The sequence below is a fragment of the Squalius cephalus genome (assembly GCF_949319135.1).
Source record: "Squalius cephalus genome assembly, chromosome: 16".
NCBI lineage: Eukaryota > Metazoa > Chordata > Actinopteri > Cypriniformes > Leuciscidae > Squalius > Squalius cephalus.
Window position 1 is genome coordinate 16,280,668 of NC_137137.1, and position 18,485 is coordinate 16,299,152.

The 18,485-nt window shown below is 38.2% G+C and overlaps 1 protein-coding gene across 1 annotated transcript; it reads left to right on the plus strand.

Annotated features, from left to right (window-relative positions):
• Positions 1 to 2,235: 2,235 nt before the first annotated feature.
• Positions 2,236 to 3,852, plus strand: atoh1a (atonal bHLH transcription factor 1a). The gene has a single exon (XM_079898113.1). It carries the CDS (start codon positions 2,352 to 2,354, stop codon positions 3,228 to 3,230), a length of 879 nt encoding a protein of 292 aa, XP_079754239.1. The 5' UTR covers positions 2,236 to 2,351; the 3' UTR covers positions 3,231 to 3,852.
• Positions 3,853 to 18,485: the final 14,633 nt, after the last annotated feature.

Sequence of the window (18,485 nt, forward strand, 5' to 3'; positions counted from 1 at the left end):
GGCTGTTTGTATTTTGATAATTGAGGTGAAATTCATCTTCAAATTCATTCTCAAAAAATGTACCACTTCATTTACAGTAAATGCATTGCATGTCCACTAGATGTCGCCTTTGATGCCTTTTCAATAGATTTTTCAAATAGATGCATTTAAGTGTGCACCTGTTCTGATATTTAGAAAATCAGAAGTCTCATTTGTTTCATGTATTATGGAAAACACTTAAAAATCAAACGCTTGTGGATTCAGTTTCACACTTTTAAATGTGGTATCTTTAATTACTGAACAATTAAAGTCCCGTAAAGTCTGAATATAATCCAAATTATTACATTTTATCTAGGCTATGTAAAATTATTTGTTACATATATAAGAAATAATGAATTTATTTGTTACATGTTTCAAACAATTACTTTAGTAGCTTGCTGTGGCTGAAATTAATTTTAGAATTATTATTATTATTATTATTATTCGTGTTGGAACCCTATGATGTCTTTTATCGACTTTTATCAAGCACGCGATATCTCTGGGTTTCCCGGGAGACAGGAATGAAGAAAGCAGCACGCAGACTCGATCACGGTGGAAGCCCCCATCGAGACACATTTTGTGCCCTTTTTCCAAAGAGTTCTTCAGGCGTGTCGAATGGAACATTGAGTCGCTATTGTCCCTGGGACACTTTAATAATCGACGGCAGCAATCCCAACCTGTTGTTTGCTTTAGGACCTATTCCAAGACACACAAGCCGCCTGGATGAGGCTCCAGTTGGGGTGAGCTCAGGCGCCAGTCCGCAAGCCTCTGCACTCTATGAATTCATGAATAAATGTAAAAAGATGAATGTGGACTTTTTAATGCCAGAAAACCGGAATTAAGGTCATGTGCATCACTGCGTTTCATACTTGTTTCGGTGACTAACCAGGGAACGCAGCTGTAGCCTATGTCACAAAGTTTGTTTAACAATGCACGGTTTTCTCTCTGCACTTTATCCACGTTACATGGTTTCACTCCAGATAATGCCTTTTCTTAGTTTCACGATATTTATGCATTAGGCCTATTCCAGTTTTTTATTGGCTTTTGTAGGCCTACTTTATTTATTTTTTTAAAGTAGCCTACAATAATTAAAGTGCCATCTATAATTCAACGAAAATTACCTAATTAGTTGCCTATTATTATTATTATTATTATTATTATTATTATTAATCTTGCTGCCCCTTCTGCGCTTGCTCTCTTTCTAAAGCTCGTGACAGCAAGGGACTGTCGCGCCTCCAGATCAAGTTTCTGATCTTTGGGAAGCTCTTTTGCTAAAAGGGCGTTCCTTGAATCGGATCAAAAGGTTTTGAACTTGTTCAAAAAAGAAATGAAACTCAATCTGGTATAACACTCATTGCTTGAATGTCTTATGTGCACCAATAGAACTAATTATTGCACTTTATTTAATGTTTGCATAACTGATGTTTGCATAACTGAGAGAAGTAGCACACCTATATTTATTATTTATTAATTTATATAATTATTAGGCTACATGTACGATTAGGCTGTAAGCACGATTAGCCTATATTATAGCCTATAGGCTAGGCTATTCCGTAAACTAATAAATAAATAGGCTTTAAGTTAGAAAAACATTTGTAAATAACTTTCTAATAGGCCTAACTTATTGCATTTCATTGACAAAAATATGCAAAATACAAAATGATGCATGTTTCTTTCATTTCATGGGACAATACATGAAGACAGAGCAAATTCCTGTCAAAGCAGTGTAGCATCGGGTTTGTTTTCTTATTGAGGTTCGGGCATAATTTAAGAAACGTGACTTAATTCTGCGGTGTCGTCAAAGATTTTTGATAACCCCTTTCGCATTTCAGACTGTCGAGACAACTTTTTTCTTGTTTTGTTTTTTTGTTTGTATTAAAGGCCTACAAAATTTTCTAAACGTAACTTGTAAGGTGGCTTTCCACAAAACTTCATTCAGTCCCTACGATTCTGAGTAGGCCTACGTCCTGTGGGACGACCCATTGTGATAATAATTCTGTAGTTAAACAGGCTTGAAGCGCTACATTATCAAAAAAAAAAAAGAAAAGAAAGAAAGTTTAGGCATAATAACCTCTCTCGGGTTTGCTGCGACTTCTCATTGGTCGCCTACACGCGCCTGCCCCGCGTGCTCTTATTGGTCAAAGCGCCACGCGACCAGCTTGGGAAGGGGGGCTCCCCGGCGCGTGCCGCTTTTAAAACCGACGAGTCGCTCTGAGACATCAGTAAAGAAATCCTGTTCACCACAGGTGTAAGAAGAGAAATCCTCCACGGCAAAAACCCCGTTCCCATATCCATAGCCACCCACTCTCCTCCAAAAAGCACAAAACAACAAAATGGATGGAATGAGCACGGAGACAAGGGAGGTGGTTGAACTCGACGTCCAGCATCCAAGCTTGGGGCGGGGGGAGCAGCGCGAGTACCCACCAGCTTTGGCACTCATGGCCAGCAGTGACCCACGCGCCTGGCTGGCTCCCGTGCAGGCTGGCACCTGCGCGGCACACGCCGAATACCTGCTGCACTCGCCCGGCTCGAGCTCGGAAGGCGTGTCCTCTGCTTCCAACTTCAGGAAGAGCAGCAAGAGTCCTGTCAAAGTACGCGAGCTCTGCCGGCTTAAAGGAGCTGTGGGTGCAGATGAGGGCAGACAGCGGGCCCCGTCCAGCAAAGCGACCAACGGCGTACAGAAACAGAGGCGAGTGGCTGCCAATGCCCGGGAGAGGCGAAGGATGCACGGATTGAACCACGCATTTGACGCGCTGCGCAGTGTCATCCCAGCCTTCGATGACGACAAGAAGCTCTCCAAATACGAAACCCTACAGATGGCCCAGATCTACATCAACGCCCTGTCCGACTTGCTTCAGGGCCCCGGTGCTAAAGCCGACCCGCCAAACTGCGACTTGCTGCCTGCCAAGGGGTTCGAGGAGGACCGCTCTCCCAGAGGATCACCGAGCGCCTGTCGGAGAGGCACGGGCGCGGGTTACCCGTACCAGTACGATGATGGAACATTCGCCTCTTTCATGGAGCAAGAGCTTCAATCGCCCTCTGGAACGAGCAAGTCCGGTTCGGAGGCCAGCAAGGACTCGCCTCGGTCGAACCGGAGCGACGGAGAGTTCTCCCCTCACTCGCACTTCAGTGACTCTGACGAAGCGCACTTGGAGTTGCAGAGCGAAGACGAGCTCTCGGAACTGAAACTGCCCAAGCACCGCGCTTTTTAGAAAACACACTACTGGACTGTCCGTCAATCGTATATTTGGGCTTTGTAATGGGTTGCTTTATTTATCCATTTGTTGTACGATCTTTTGACAATGATGTTGTTGTGTCTGACGCCAATAGATTTAGTTGCCTTCTCGTGACATTGACCAGACCCCTACGCCATGTGAACTGCCGCGAGCAGCAGTGCCATGGGCTCGAATGTGAATGTCATGCATAAAACTGTCTTCCTTGAAAGTTTTTGAAACTGTTTATTATTCAGAAAAGATTGTCATGGGCCTATTTCATGGATACGATTGATTTTGAACCCTGTAAGAATTTGCAACTTCTAAAGTTTACGTGCACTTTAAAAACGGGCCATAGGCTTGAGAAACATTCTTTTGTCGTGGAACAAGAAATTGTGTTTATGTAGAAGTAATGCCAATTTGACGAATATATTTAATATAGCCATTAGATTTTGTACATCCGTTCTTTTTAATATTTGATTTCAATGCAAAGTTGTGTTCTGCTTCTGTAGCTGAAGTAGCCTAAGCTATTTATTTTCGTTTGCCTTGTCAATTTTTGCCTTACATTGGAATTTTGCTACTCGTATGTTTTGTTTTATTGTAGAAATAAAAAGGCAAATTTAACATGATTATGTCTCATGTCTCTTTGAGTTATCTCTATTATCTCTATCTCTGTTATACTTCTTATATCACTTTTTCATTATGTCTCATAACATGTCTAGATCTTATTGTTTAAATCATTTCAATATACATTGCAACAAATGGTCTAAATATATGTTACATTTTACAAATGTTATAATTTATAATTGGAACACTTTAGTTGGAATTTATGTGATATTTAATCATTACAACTATCAAAACATTTGGTGATGAAAATAAACCTTTATTTTAAGTGTATATATTTTGGCGAGTACAGTGAAACAATAAACATTTAAGCTCTTTATCAAGTTGGTTATTTTTTCTTTAGAGAATGTTTTTTAATTGTACATATGTTTATTAGATCAGTGTATTGGTTGAGTTCTTTAAAGCACAACAACTTGATTTTAGAAGAAAGTTATTTATGGAACTTAACAAGGTTCTTTATGGCATCAGGCTGTGAAACCATTTTGGTGATTATCGGAGCCTTTGATTTGAAGTGTTATTTACACGAAATCATTACCATTAGATAGGCTACTGTAAAACTGAAATACCATTAGAGCTGTACACTTCAACACACTTAATATGCAGTGACACCTATAATTAAAGAAAAAAACGAATTAAACTGATAATGCCATTAACTCATAATGTCAGTTCATCTTTTCATTCTTTATCTTCTGGTTTCAAAAATATTTTTCTTGTGGAATTGTAGGCTAATCAAGATATTTGTCAAATAAAATGTAAACGTCCTCTTTAAGTTAATTTCCTTATGTTGTTTGTGTTTCCGTCGTTTGGCCAACCCGAACTCATGAGAAAAAGTTTTACGATTGCGATTTCGTAAAAATTCGTATGATTTAATTCGTACGAATCGTAAAAAAACGTAAGCATCAACAACCTGCTTTAATGAGAAAACGTAACTATTGTAGCTGCATGCGCTGTTTTTGTGCGGTCACTCTAAAACTACCAAAAATTTGATTTTGTAACTTAGTTTCAACGTTATTTTTTTCATTTGCTCAGAGTTTGAAAACACTTCTCTAAAGACGTTTAGCACAAACGTTACGGTTTTCTTAACGCGTGCTCAGTAGGCTATGCCAACTGTCAGCTTCTCTACCCTCGAGCCATGACAAACATCATGAACTATTTGATTTTGCGTATGAAAGGATTTTAATTGTTTAAAACGCTTCTTATCTATGCGTAACCTCATGTTTATTAAAGAAATTGTTTTAACTGTAATTGAAGCGTTTATTATTTTTTACAAAATTGCTGGCCGACCCGTGTCAAGTGGTGTTGGGTGTCCTCCTGGAAGCACGCGCTGTCAGCTGGTGAGCGCACTGAGTGGAGTCCCACAGGACCTGACTCGAGAGACTATACACTCGCTCAGTGAGTCTGCCACACACGCGCTCACACGCCCGCCAGCACGCACCAAAGTACACATGCTGACGTAGTAGGCTACACCATACACACAAACACGCTAACTCGTATAATTGTCTTAAACTAAAAGGGGACTTACATATAGCCTTCTTTTGTTGTTGTTGTTGTTGTTTTTGTATAAAACAAAAATTGCTACAGCACTGTAGCCTTAATTTTTAAAGTATGCTACAATCAACTTGGATGTTTAAGTCATTTCAACATAAATTAGCCTACATTAAACTGACTTAGCAAATTAGTGGAATCTTGTATAATTTATAAAAAAGTTGAAAATTACTTAACTTATTTTGATAAGTTAAAGCAATGCTAAAAACATGTCATGACTTATTGGTCATATGTTTTTACAGTGAGACCACTAAAATAGGCTACGTGTTTAATAAAATATTTTTTTTACACATGTATTTATGAACAACATTTATCATTTTAAAACCTCAATTTACCCCAAGTGAATCAGGCTATTTTTACAAAAGCTTATTTTGATCCGCTCATTTAAATATAGTATAGGGCATGTTTATTCTTTCAACATTATTACACTTACGAGTCACGCACATTGTAAATTGTATAAGCTACTGACATAGTTCCTTTAGGAATAGAAGGGATACGTAATTTTCCAAAACTTTTTTTGTCCGTTCCATTGAAAGACTTCACTGGAATTGCTCAGGAATTATTAATGAAAGTGGGCGCTGCGTACCTGCTTTTTTGTGTCTCCACCCCTGCGTTTAACCAATCACTTGAGCCATGTGTCTGCGATCCCTATCCAGATTAACATCGAGAATAATAGGGAATATCATGCACACGCTCAGAACGCTAAATTATTCACAACCTTATCCATAATACCTTTATCTTCTAGTGAACCGCGCGACCATCTGTGCCGTCCTGTTACATGCGTCCCTCAAACGACAAACGCGCTCAGATTTCGCGACCACGCGCCTGTAAATTGGGAGTAGCCTAGCTGATGCTTAACAAACTGTGAAAAGTTTATCACCTGCATTTAGCAGGCGAATTTGATCATATTATTCTTAAGCGTAAAACTGTCTGTTTCCATTTAGCCTACATGTTTCTATACCCCGCTTTACATAACAGCGTACGGTATTATACGACGGAGACTGTCTGGTTATTTCTTAAAGTATCACTTAGATCTGTAATTGGCAAGATAAGTGCATAGTTACAACTTACAGGACCTGTCAGGTTCAGTCGTGCTGAAGCTTTCACCATATGTCCGGTCTGCTCAACACACACAAAAAAAAAGGCTTGGAAAATTATTACTTTGGAACATGTCGATACGCTTAAAAGTTATAAAATAGTTATGCTTTTAAAGGGCTCTGCAGTTATATTGTTAGTTTTATTAAGTTGTGCTACTTTAAGAAACTTATATGCACACATAGAACTGACAGGTTCACTATAATGTACTTGCATGCAACATTCAATATGTGACAATAGAGCAGATCTAAACGAGCCACTGGACAATGAGGAAGAGAGCACTTTTAATATCTACTTTATATTACTCCAATAGGCTACATAATGTTTGTTAGATATTAAATTTGCCACAAAAACTTGTACCTTTATACCAGGTCTCCCACGAAGGCAATTTTATAGCATTATACACCTTTTTTTTTATCTGACAAACTATGGTCCAGTGTTCTCATTATTTACGATTTTTTTTTTTTTTTTTCGCCTTTGGTGGAAAATGATGTAGATTTATGTGTGACTTGCGTTTTGCGGAAAACCTTTGTCCTTATATCTCATTAAAATTTATAAAAACAACCCTGTTTGTATAGACTATAGCCTATAGGCTACTATACTTCTGGACCATTTCTTTTTTCTTTTCTTTTTTTTTAACTGATTCGAATTTGCCTACATCAGCAATCAGCCCTATTGTGGTTTGAAAGAGGAAGGTGATTATTATGCAATAATTTTATGGTGCATTTGGTCTAAATCTTTTGCTTGTTTTAATTAATAAATAATAGATAAAAAAGGGAAAATACTGTAATGCTACGGATACGAAATGGTTGTTGTTGTTGTTGTTGTTTTTTAACTTATATTTTATTTTAAATGATCGAACACCTCTTTACTTTTGTCGAGTCTTGAGTGGATACTTGTTTTATAACTGTCAGTTGACCCTCGCGTGCCCTTATAGGCTACCACAGCATCGGTGACACCAACGTCTTTTTTCGTTTTACTCATGGAGTAGGCTATTCCTGACAACAGCTGGGAGCCTGCCTGAGTTGAGGTTTCACAGCTCATTAAATATTGAGGTAGAGCGTTGAAGGAAAAACATAAACAAATACCGCTTAATTTCTTACGCAATTGAATCTGAGAGGCTCGCGCGCAATGGTTCTGTCGTGTTGCTTTTCAACTTCATTTAAACATTCATAGTACCCTACAAAACCAACATATAGGCTATATTCGATGTAAATTCTAAGACAGTTATGGCAACACAATGTGTCTTGATACGGTTAATATGTTATGTAGACAGAAAAGCCTGGACCTTTCTCAACTTCACACTGATGGTCTCTACCGCTGCATACACGTTGACTGTTTTTGTTTGACAATAACAGAAAATGTAGGAAGAGCATAGTTAAGTGACTTTTTCAGCTTTATGTACTCTAAAACTTTGAATTCTATCGCACTTTATTTCCCCCTATAGTGTGTTTGTGTGTGAGGTGCTGGGGAATAGTTTGCTTTTGCTCTTCTATAGTTCTTCAACCATTCTTCAAAATGATGGACAGATTATGAAGAACCTCCACCATGAAGATCAACCTCCTCTTCATTCAGGGCTAGACGTACATATTTCAGAACATCAGGTATGCACACTGAACAGGTAAAGTGTTAAAAAGTGAGTACAACAATGTAAACTGCAAGCCGAGCACATGCTCATTCCTATGCTTAGTTGAAAAGTGTGGTTCCTAAAGTTCATTGGAGATAAGGGGAGTGGGAGGAGCCAAGGAAAGGGCCCGGACTCTCTGGGGACATTGGAACAAAAGCTAAAACTGGGCCGTACTCTCCATCTGCTTCGAGACAGTAGCAACAACCATAGAGCAAGACAGAAAAAGATAGAAGAGGGCATGTGGGGGTGAGGTGAACAAGGCATTCAAAAGAGAGGAAAAAAGACAACTTTAATGCAAGTGCAGAAAGTGAATGAGAAATGGAGAAAAAATTCACTGTAACATGTTAGTGCACAGAGAGACTCATTCTCGACTATGTAAACACTGACCTGACAGACTTGTGCCAGGTAACTGTTAGCATTTGGATGTCAGCTTATGGAGACAACTCTATAAAATATTAACGTCAAGCAATGTATTAGAGGCCGTTGTTGATAGAAACGTATACACCTGTGCATGTATCACAACTACATGGTTAAAAAAAGCTTTGTGGCCTTTTTAAAAAAGATTGTTATCTAAGCAAGGGGAGAAAATAATAGAAAACGTCACATGAGCCGATGAATAAGAGGTATGAATAATGCATAGGCTTCCTGTGAACACTAAGTCTGCAGTCTCTGATGATGCGTATCAATGTAACCTAGATAGCCAGGATTATTCTTGTGGAATCATGATAATGTTATTCATGAATGCTCTTAACCAAAAAAATGATGTTCACACAGTTTTGAAAAAGTGTTTGAAAACATTGGTATAAGTATCTGCTGAACATGCAACAGATATGAATGCACTTAACATAATATTCCATGTTCAACTCAATCAACAGCATTCGCTGCACAATGTTGATAATAATAATAAAAAAGTCCGATTTAAAGTTAAGTTGAAGCACTTGCAATGGAAGTGAATGCCGCCTATTTAAAAATGTGAAGCTTATAATTGTATAAAATCACTGTTAAATTATTTAAGATATATAGTATAATTGTTCTTTTCATCTGTATGGTCATTTTAAGGCAACAAAGTTGTGAAATTGGATATAATTTTACATAGCAGATTATGTTTATGTTTTGTGTCTATACTATTGAAAAAGGCACTAATAAAACAGTGCCTAAGGACTGGCCCCATTCACTTCTTTTGTAAGTGCCTCACTGCAAACCATTTTTTTGTTTGAAATTCATTTTTATGGTAATCAACAGTGTCACAACTACTGTTGATTTATCTTAACTTGTATTGGACCTGGAATATTCCTTTTTGAAACGTATTTAATGCTATATCATTTTAATTGCAAAAAATCTGCAGAAAAAAAATGGATGGATTAGCCATTTGTTAGCTAGCCTTGTCTAACCCATCTCAGTGTCTTTCAGCATGCCGTAAAAAGAAACTGAAAGAGCAGTGGTGATTCAACACATCTTTGTTTCTCCTGTGGCTGCCCTTTTGTGTCTGCAAAATGTTCAAAGTGGACGTACCTACACCAACATGAGGCTTCTTGGGTAACCGTCTCATTCAAAGATACACAATGGTGAGGCCAATTATATTGACGGTCAATGCCCTTTGAGCATCAGTTACATTCATTGTGAGGATATGGATGTGTGTGCATATGTATAGGAAACACCTAAACTGTAGGGGCGTTTATCCTTTTTGTCGACTTCCTCGTGGGTTGAGTTACGTCCAGCGTGCTGTTCCCCTTCCGATGAACGAGAGGCTGTGGTAGTGAATGGTTGAGGTAAAAAAATTGGCTCTTGTAGCGCTGGAGGCCCTTTTTCCAGTCACACCTCAGAACATGAAGGGCAATTCTTTCTTTAAAACTAGTGGTGAATGCTTTGACTTATATAGATTACAGGGGGAGACACTGAGAATGATTGGGTTTGTGGTGTAAACCCCATCTAAGAGCCTCCTGTGTGGGTTTTTCTCTGGATGCAGAATTGATATGCAGTCATGAACTTCATGATCATAGGATGCCTATAAAATTATTATTATTCACCCATAAGCCAAATGCTTGTACACTGTAAAAAATGACTTTTTGAAGTTATGAACAAAGATTATTGGAGGTCGGTTTGCAAGAAAATGTATTTCATTCTTTCTGCTGCAAAATTTCATGTTTAATTCAATGCGTTACTTGTAATTTCTTTGTAATTATTTGCAATTTCGGAGTGAATATTGTTAAATCCTATTCACCTTTTTTTCAGTGCACTAATAATTATTTGCTGATGTTTTCAGTTTGATCGTTCTCTGTAATCAACCAAAGCTCTGAAGTATTGTGATTTCGTTCAGAAAATTATATTTGATTTATTCAGCATCTGTAATTCTTCCTAAAGGAAGGCATGTAAACTGAAATCATGCACCAGGACCTCTCTTGCCCCTCTCATCTCTCTCAATGCCTTGAACTCATTTAACTCTGCCAGGCTTGGAGAGCACTGGCTGTCCCACCCACTCACCTGTGAAGGCCACGCATCTATTAAGGGACTCTTGCCCCCATTGTACAGTGGCTGCACATATAGTGTTTCAGCTGTGAGCCATGCTCTAGGGAGGGATACTGTATATTGTCAGGAGTTTTCTTGTGTTTTATTCCGCTCTCCTTTCATGGCCACTGAAAGCCTCCCCTAGTCCAGTTCCCCAGAGACCCTCACTCTCAGGTATCCTGTGGGTGGAGCAGAGGGGAGTGGGGCAAGCTAGGGGAGACAAGGATATCGCTTTCAGCTGTACGCAGAGACAACCGTGCCCCCCGCCCACCTTTTCTCCCTCCCACTCCCAATTAGGGATACATGTCCGACCCCTTTTCTTTTTTTCCTCCCCATTTCCATTCATCTATTCAGCACCCGGAGAGGAGCCTCTGACAATGGAGAGTTGTGGAAAGCAACTTTGCAAATCGAACAGTGTCATGCAGGGCAGAGAGATGGAAAAGATAGATAGATAGATAGATAGATAGATAGATAGATAGATAGATAGATAGATAGATAGATAGATAGATAGATAGATAGATAGATAGATAGATAGATAGATAGATAGATAGATAGATAGATAGATAGATAGATAGATAGATAGATAGATACGGTAGATGGATAGACAGATAGATGGATAGATGCTAAGTACTGACTAAGGAGTTTGCGTTTTTTTTTTTTTTTTTTCATGGAGAAAAAGAGATGTCTGAATCACTGATGAGTCACCAGACACAAGGTTTCGAGCTGTCATTATAAGGAAAAGAGAGTGAAACCTGAGCAGAATGACCTCTGCTGAATTCAAGCTTAACATGCAGGTCTTGTTTGAAATTTATAGTTTATTCCAACTTCACAAGTCAGCCTGCTAAAGTAAAAGCACTGGGATTTACAGTCGTGTTGAGTTCCCTATTTCCTCAGTGGCATAACAACACTCAGTGTCATCACAGTGTCGATATTTTGTAGGCATCCCGGCTGCAATATGAGTGTGAGACATGGGAGTGGAGTGGAGGGAGTCGTGCCTGCAGGGTATACTTAGAAAATGTGACCTCTTTTTAAGTAGTTTGTGCCCAACACTTACAGAGTGACTTCCATGTTGCATTAATACAGCCCAGATTCACTCAAGATACAAAAGAGCTAATTAGTTAACCAGCCAGCAGGCGTCCTAGCAGCTCAAGCCTCTCAGCACCAACCATTCCCATCTTCCAAAACATTACTCTGCAAACCCAAGAGCTATTTTTAGCTATACTTTCCTGTAGCTCAAACAGAGCGTTGGTGTTTGCAACGCCAGGGTCATGGGTTTGATTCCCAGGGAAAGCAAGAACTGATAAGAATGTAAATGTGTACCTTAAAATGCAATGTAAGTCGCTTTGGATAAAAGCATCTGCCAAATGTGTAAATGTATCCACTATACAGCAAAGTTTGCTACTATTTACTCACCCTCATTCCAAACCTATATGCTATTTTTTGGTGAAAAAACTAAATGAGATTTTTTTGAATAATACTTTTTCATAAAGGGACCACATCTGTAAAGTTAAACAATGAAAACCTTCCAGAAGCTCCAGTACCATAAGAGCAACCCATAGCACAGATTTAAAAACAGCTGTCTGTGAACCCCCAGGGGACCTCAAGGGGGTGCTATAGCGTCTGTGGAAAAATTGAGAGAATATTTGGTAACACTTTACAATAAGGTTCATTATTAACTAACATGAACTAACCATGAGCAATATTTGTTAACATTAACAAAGTTTAAAAATGCTGTATAAGTACAGTTCATTTTTAGTTCATGCTAACTAATGTAGTTAACTAATGAACCTTATTGTAAAGTGAAACCAATAATAAATGAATAATAATAATAAATCTGCATAGTATAGCTTTGTGATTTTTTAAGTGTTCTTTGAAAAATGTATCTTTCTAGGGAGTTTCTCATCACAGCTTGCACTGATCGACACTATTTTCTTTAAGAACACTGCATTGAAACAATTTGTATTGTGAAATGCACTACAGATCAATTAGAAAATTATAATATTGTGTGAAAAACAAAGAATTTATTTATATGTTTTGTAAATGTGTTTTATTTAACAAACAAGTATAATTGGTAACACTTTACAATAAGGTTCATTAGTTAACATTAGTTAATGTATTAACTAACATGAACTTGCAATGAACAATACATTATTTATTAATCTTTGTTAATATTAGTTAATAAAAATACAGCTGTTCATACTAGTTTTTTCCAATTGCTAACACACAATTTTGCAAACTAGGCTGGTTTTATCAAAATACTTAACACAATTCACAAAACCACACACCCAAACTGCAAAATACCTATATCCTGCAAAATGAAGCACTGCAACCAAAACTACATATAGCATTATCAAAATCAAACTTTTGCACGAAAATGCACACCTCATTCATATTACCAGATTTTTGTCTGACCAACTACACACTGTTGGGGAAAATGAAAAGCACTCTCATCTTTAGTATGATTTGCCATCATCATACTAAAATAGTTAAAATTGTAGAAAATTCTTCAGATTGTTCACATGCACAGAAATATTTGCAGATAGGCTACACAATTTTATTTATTTTTTTCACCAAACAAGTCAGTGCAACATATGCACAACAGGACAAAAATATGCTCACAAAGAAAAAAAAAACAGTAAACTGAAAGTGTTAACAATTAACCACTGTGGTGTTTGGCAGGTGCACATGTATTGGCCAATTAGCTCATGTAGTGTCATTTTGAATGGCAGTGTTTTGAAATGGCAAACATGTGACTTTATGTCAGATTGTTGTGTCTTATGCAGAGAACCGTGTTCAGTGCATTTAAAAAAGTGCCATTTTGAATTGCAAAATGTGTGTAAAGCAGAAAATGTGTTTAGACTTTTGGAGACTTGAGAAGAGGTTTTGCTCTCAGTGTGTCAGTTTAAATAATTGTGCTGTGCATGTCATTTTAGTGTGTAGATCAAAACATTAACTAATGTTAACAAAATGCAACCTTTGATTTTAATAACATATTAGTAAATGTTGAAATTAATATTAACTAAGATTAATAAATGCTGAAGAAGTATTGTTCATTCTTAGTTCATGTTAACTAGTTAACTAATGTTAACAAATTAACCTTATTGTAAAGTGTTACCATATAATTGATATGTTTATTTATATTTATTAGTATTTATTTGCATGCATGCGTGCCTGCGTGCGTGCGTGCGTGTGTGTGTGTGTGTGCGTGTGCATATTAGTTCAAATATATTCTGTTTATCAACATATTATTTCTTTGACATGCACGGTAATATAATACATTTCTATATGTCTCAGTCCTGGAGAAGTGAAGGTGATTGGCAGTGGATACAGTATCATGTGGATCTGTGTTGATTGTTGTGGAGCAGTTTGTTCAGGGTGAGCATGGGAAAGCTCTCTGTGTCTCCCATACTCGAGCTCATCTTCCCTCCCTGCAGATTATCCCTGTATCCCTTGTTTTCACATCATCAGACTCAATCCACATCCTCTTGCTCTTCTCCTGAGGGATGCTTCCCCCCTCTTCAGATCAGTGCTGCTTCACTGCATCTGTCAATCAGTGTCTCTCTCTCTCTCTCTCTCTCTCTCTCTCTCTCTCTCTCTCTCTTCACCTTCCCACCCTAGTTCATTTTTCTGCACAAGACACCCTGAAGTTAAATTTGTTACAAAATTACAATTTTTTGATCACCATGCAATTAAAGCCAATGCAAACAGCCCCTATAACATTAAACAACTGGCATGCAGGACAAATCTTTTTCAATGTATTGGATTGGAAAATAGCACATATGCTGACAGAATATCAATTAATGACTGCAGTTTTTGACACTTACGTTAAAAATCTCTTGTGAGATTAGTTTCAGCTTAGCCACATGATAAAAAAAAATGCATATTACATTTATAGACAGTAACTATCTACATTGTTTGCTCTATAGATGTTGCATAAACTAACCATTGTAGCTTCCTTCATGAGGTGATGAACAGCGTGTCAAAACTTTACCAGTGGCATTGCTCTTCTGTCTTTTCTTTTCTTGATGTATAGACAACCAGTCTAGCTCTTCCCCCTCCCTGCTCCCCCCCCCCCCCCCCCCCCCCCCCCCCAATCCAAAAGTGTGTACTTTGGGGAAGAGCAGGAGATGTGAAGGCTCTGCCCTGCCAGGGAGACAGGGGCGAAACCAAAATGGCACGGCTAACAAAAGGGCCTGTATCCAGGCCGAGGCTAGCCATTGTCCTGTGCAGAGCCTGTCGTCGAACGTGAGACGAGCGGGTCCCCCCTCCGCTGCAGGAACCTAATAGGAAATCAAAGTTCTCACGGAGAATGGGCCAGGCTCAGAGTTACCCTCCCTTGGGTCTTGCTGAAAGAAGAGTGCAGAAAGAGTTCTGGCAGGACCAGAGAAGGTTAATGCAGTGGATAGTCTTTCTGCTGCTTGCGTCTATGGCCCACACTAAACTCTCTCTCTGTCTGTCTGTCTTTCTGTCTGTCTGTTATTCTGTCTTTCTGACTGTCTTTCTGGAAAGATACCTTCACTGTCCAGCGTATAAGCTCTAATTGGAAACCTTCTGGCTCCCAAAACTCAATTATGCACCAAAAATGCTATTCTTATCATTGATAAATCAGTTTTAGGGCTGAAAAAAGAAATGTTTTTCATAAGGAGTACATTGAGATTAAAAAATTCCAGGTAATTTTTTTTTTTAATTATTTAAAATAGGAAATAAACAAAGTTTAAGGATAGTGAAAAATGTAACACAAGGAAACTGACTAAATAATTTATAAATGTTTAAGAAATACGATTTTTTAAATAGATGTTTAAGAGATTTAAGATAAATATTCACTTGTGGCATTGATCATGTGACTTCACAAACAGTCAGATGTTTTGTTGAAGCACAAAATGTTCTTTGAATCAACATTCAGATCATCAGTTTTTACACAAACTTCCAGAGTTCTGCATGTATTTGGATAAACCAAATACCAAGACATGTTTGAAAATGTAAATTGTCCTGAAAAGTCTCTTAGAGAAAGTAGATCAATTCCCACTATAAGACTATTGAATGTCCATTTAAAGGGATAGTTCACCCAAAAATGAAAATTCTGTCATCATTTACTCACCCTTGTGTTATTCCAAACCTGTATGAGTTACTTTCTTCTGCACAACTCAAAAAAAGATGAACATTTGATGAATGTTTGTAACTAAACAGATTTGATAACCATTGGCTTCTATTGTATGAACAAAAAACACTGAGACAATATCTTCTTTTATGTTCCACAGAAGAAAGAAAGTCGTACAGGTTTGAATGAAAAGAGGGTGAGTAAATGATGACAGAATTGTCATTTTTGGGTGAACTATCCCTTTAAGTTGGTTTATGTACACTTGCGTCTTAGTCTTCAGCTATGTCAGAGGTCAAGAAGAAGGCTTGAGTGGGACATGTGAAACAGCAAGCACCTCTTCTCATTGATAGAGCTGTTTAGCAACTGTGTTAAGCTGCTTAAACACCCCAGAAGCCCTGGAGGCAGGAACAGGGGAAGGAAGATCACCTGAGGGAAGCTTTTTACCGTGACACAGCACAGCACAGACTTTGGCCCCCCGGGTCTGTTTCTGGGTTACTCGCCAGAGAACAAGAGCTTTTTGCGGTTCAGATTCTTGGAAGGTGTTGGATGTCTGCAGTGTCACAACTAACAAAACCATTTGAAAACAAAGTGGCCCACTGAATGCAGCGCTGCAATGTGATCCCCGTCCCTTTGTGCCGCAGTAGAAAATGTCCCCTCAGAAGCAAGGGGGAGACACACCATTTAATTCCTCTGATTTTCCCCTTTTAAGTGTATTCTTCAAAGGTGAACATGTTAACTATAAAAGAGCTATGTTACCTCTCGGGCAGAGGCAAACCCTCCCTCGGTTGTTAGATGTAAAGATGATAGACAGGCTGCACCCTAGTCTAATGTCACACTATAAACCAGACAGCAAGTGCCTTGACTACACAAATTGAACAAATAAAGATATGTTTTAATTATCCAAAAGAACATGAAAGTTAAACATGTATTTATTAATATTTATTTATTTATATATTACATTTCTTTTAATCATTTTATTTATGCATTTTATAAAAAACATTTTTTTTATTTATGCATTTATTATGAAAAATAAGTTTACTGAAAAATGTTAATTCTGTCATCATTTACTCACCCTGAAGTTGTTCCGATACTGTATGAATTACTTTCTTCAGATAAACACAAAATAAGATATTTTGAAGAATATGGGTACCAAACAGTTGATGAGGCCCATTGATTCCATATAGATTTCTATCGTGATGAAATGAAAACAAAACACAAAATCAGCGCACACATTAGAATTTTTTAAGGATTGTTTTGGGAAAGGTTCAAACTTAAGCCTGAAAATTGCTAAGACTGTAGGCTAAGCATAGATCAGGATCTGGGCATTGGAGACCCATCCACTCTGCAGGGATTTACAAATATACTACAAACTAAACAGAAAGTCAGAACATTGCTTTGATGATGTGTGTACCTTTTAATATAGAAAATATCTTAAAATGTGGATGGATGGATGGACGGACGGACGGACAAATGGATAGATAGATGGATAGATTTGGTTACCCATATTCCTTAAAATATCTTATTTTGTATTCAGCAGAAGAAAGAAATTCATACGGGTTCACAAACAACTTGAGGGGGAATAAATGATGACAGCATTTTCATTTTTGTATGAACTATGCCTTTAAAGCTGAAATAAAACTTTTAAATTATTATACAGTACAAAGAGATAGAAGGAATGGGGGGTATTATAAGGTTTATGATTATATTAGTCATATGCCTGTGTAATTCTTCAAAATATCAAAACTCCTTATAATGTCTATCATGTATTGACAAAGTATTTCTGTATTTATACAACGAAAAAGAGAAATTAGAGTATAGTACATGCTTTAAACTGAACTGATGCGGATTAATTTGAATTAGTAGTTGCGATTCATGACAGAGGGTCAGAATCCAGAAGGTCACTCTTGTCCACAGTAAAACTGAACCAAGGCCTTCCAACTGTCTATCTGTTGTGCTTGACAGCGGTGCGACGGCTTATTCTCCTTTCCGTGTTGCTGTCATACTCTTGTCAATCAGCTAGTTAATTACAGCCTGCCCACTGTGTGAAAATCTATGTCAAGAACTTTGACCTCATGGGTTGTAGCCCCCTCCATTCCTGTCTACAGCGTCACGGCCGGAGAGGTCCTGCCACAGTGCATGTACCCACTGACCACCTGACACAACTGTCCAGCAACCCGCGGAGGCCTTAATGGGCAGACGTCCACCTACGTGTGTATATGAGAATATGTTATGCAAGCGGCAATACATAAGAGGCAATACATGTCAGCAAGGTCAAGAGATAAATGTATGATTGTGCATGCGTGTGTGTGAAAACCCTTTCGGTGTTGACAGTGACGGATGGAGATGAAGAGGAGCAGGACTCCTGGGACTTAAAGCTAATCCAGCATCTTAACAATGGGCTTTCCTGGCAGGAGGGCTTTGACTCGCTGTGACTAAGGCAGGAGGCGGAAAATAACACACTGACATGTTTCATTAAGCTTGTTAATGCCGTCTCTGCCCCCGTCTCTCCACCCAGATCCCACAGGCTATACGCCAGACATCCATGTTCGGGAATGCAGCTGAAGGAAGATCTGATCAATCATTGTTTACCTAAGATTGAAGAAGTAGACTGACTGGCATGGGAATAATGACTAAACTGGTAGAAATGTTTATGAGCAATATAGTTGAACTTATAAACACCTTTTAAAAATGGGGGACATGAGCACATGAAGATTTTTGGAAATGATTTAATCGATAAAACTGGAAAAGTTAGCCACTTTTC

Bases quoted from the DNA above. Each gene is read 5' to 3' on its own strand.
- atoh1a (XM_079898113.1), top strand. From the start codon at position 2,352: ATGGATGGAATGAGCACGGAGACAAGGGAGGTGGTTGAACTCGACGTC.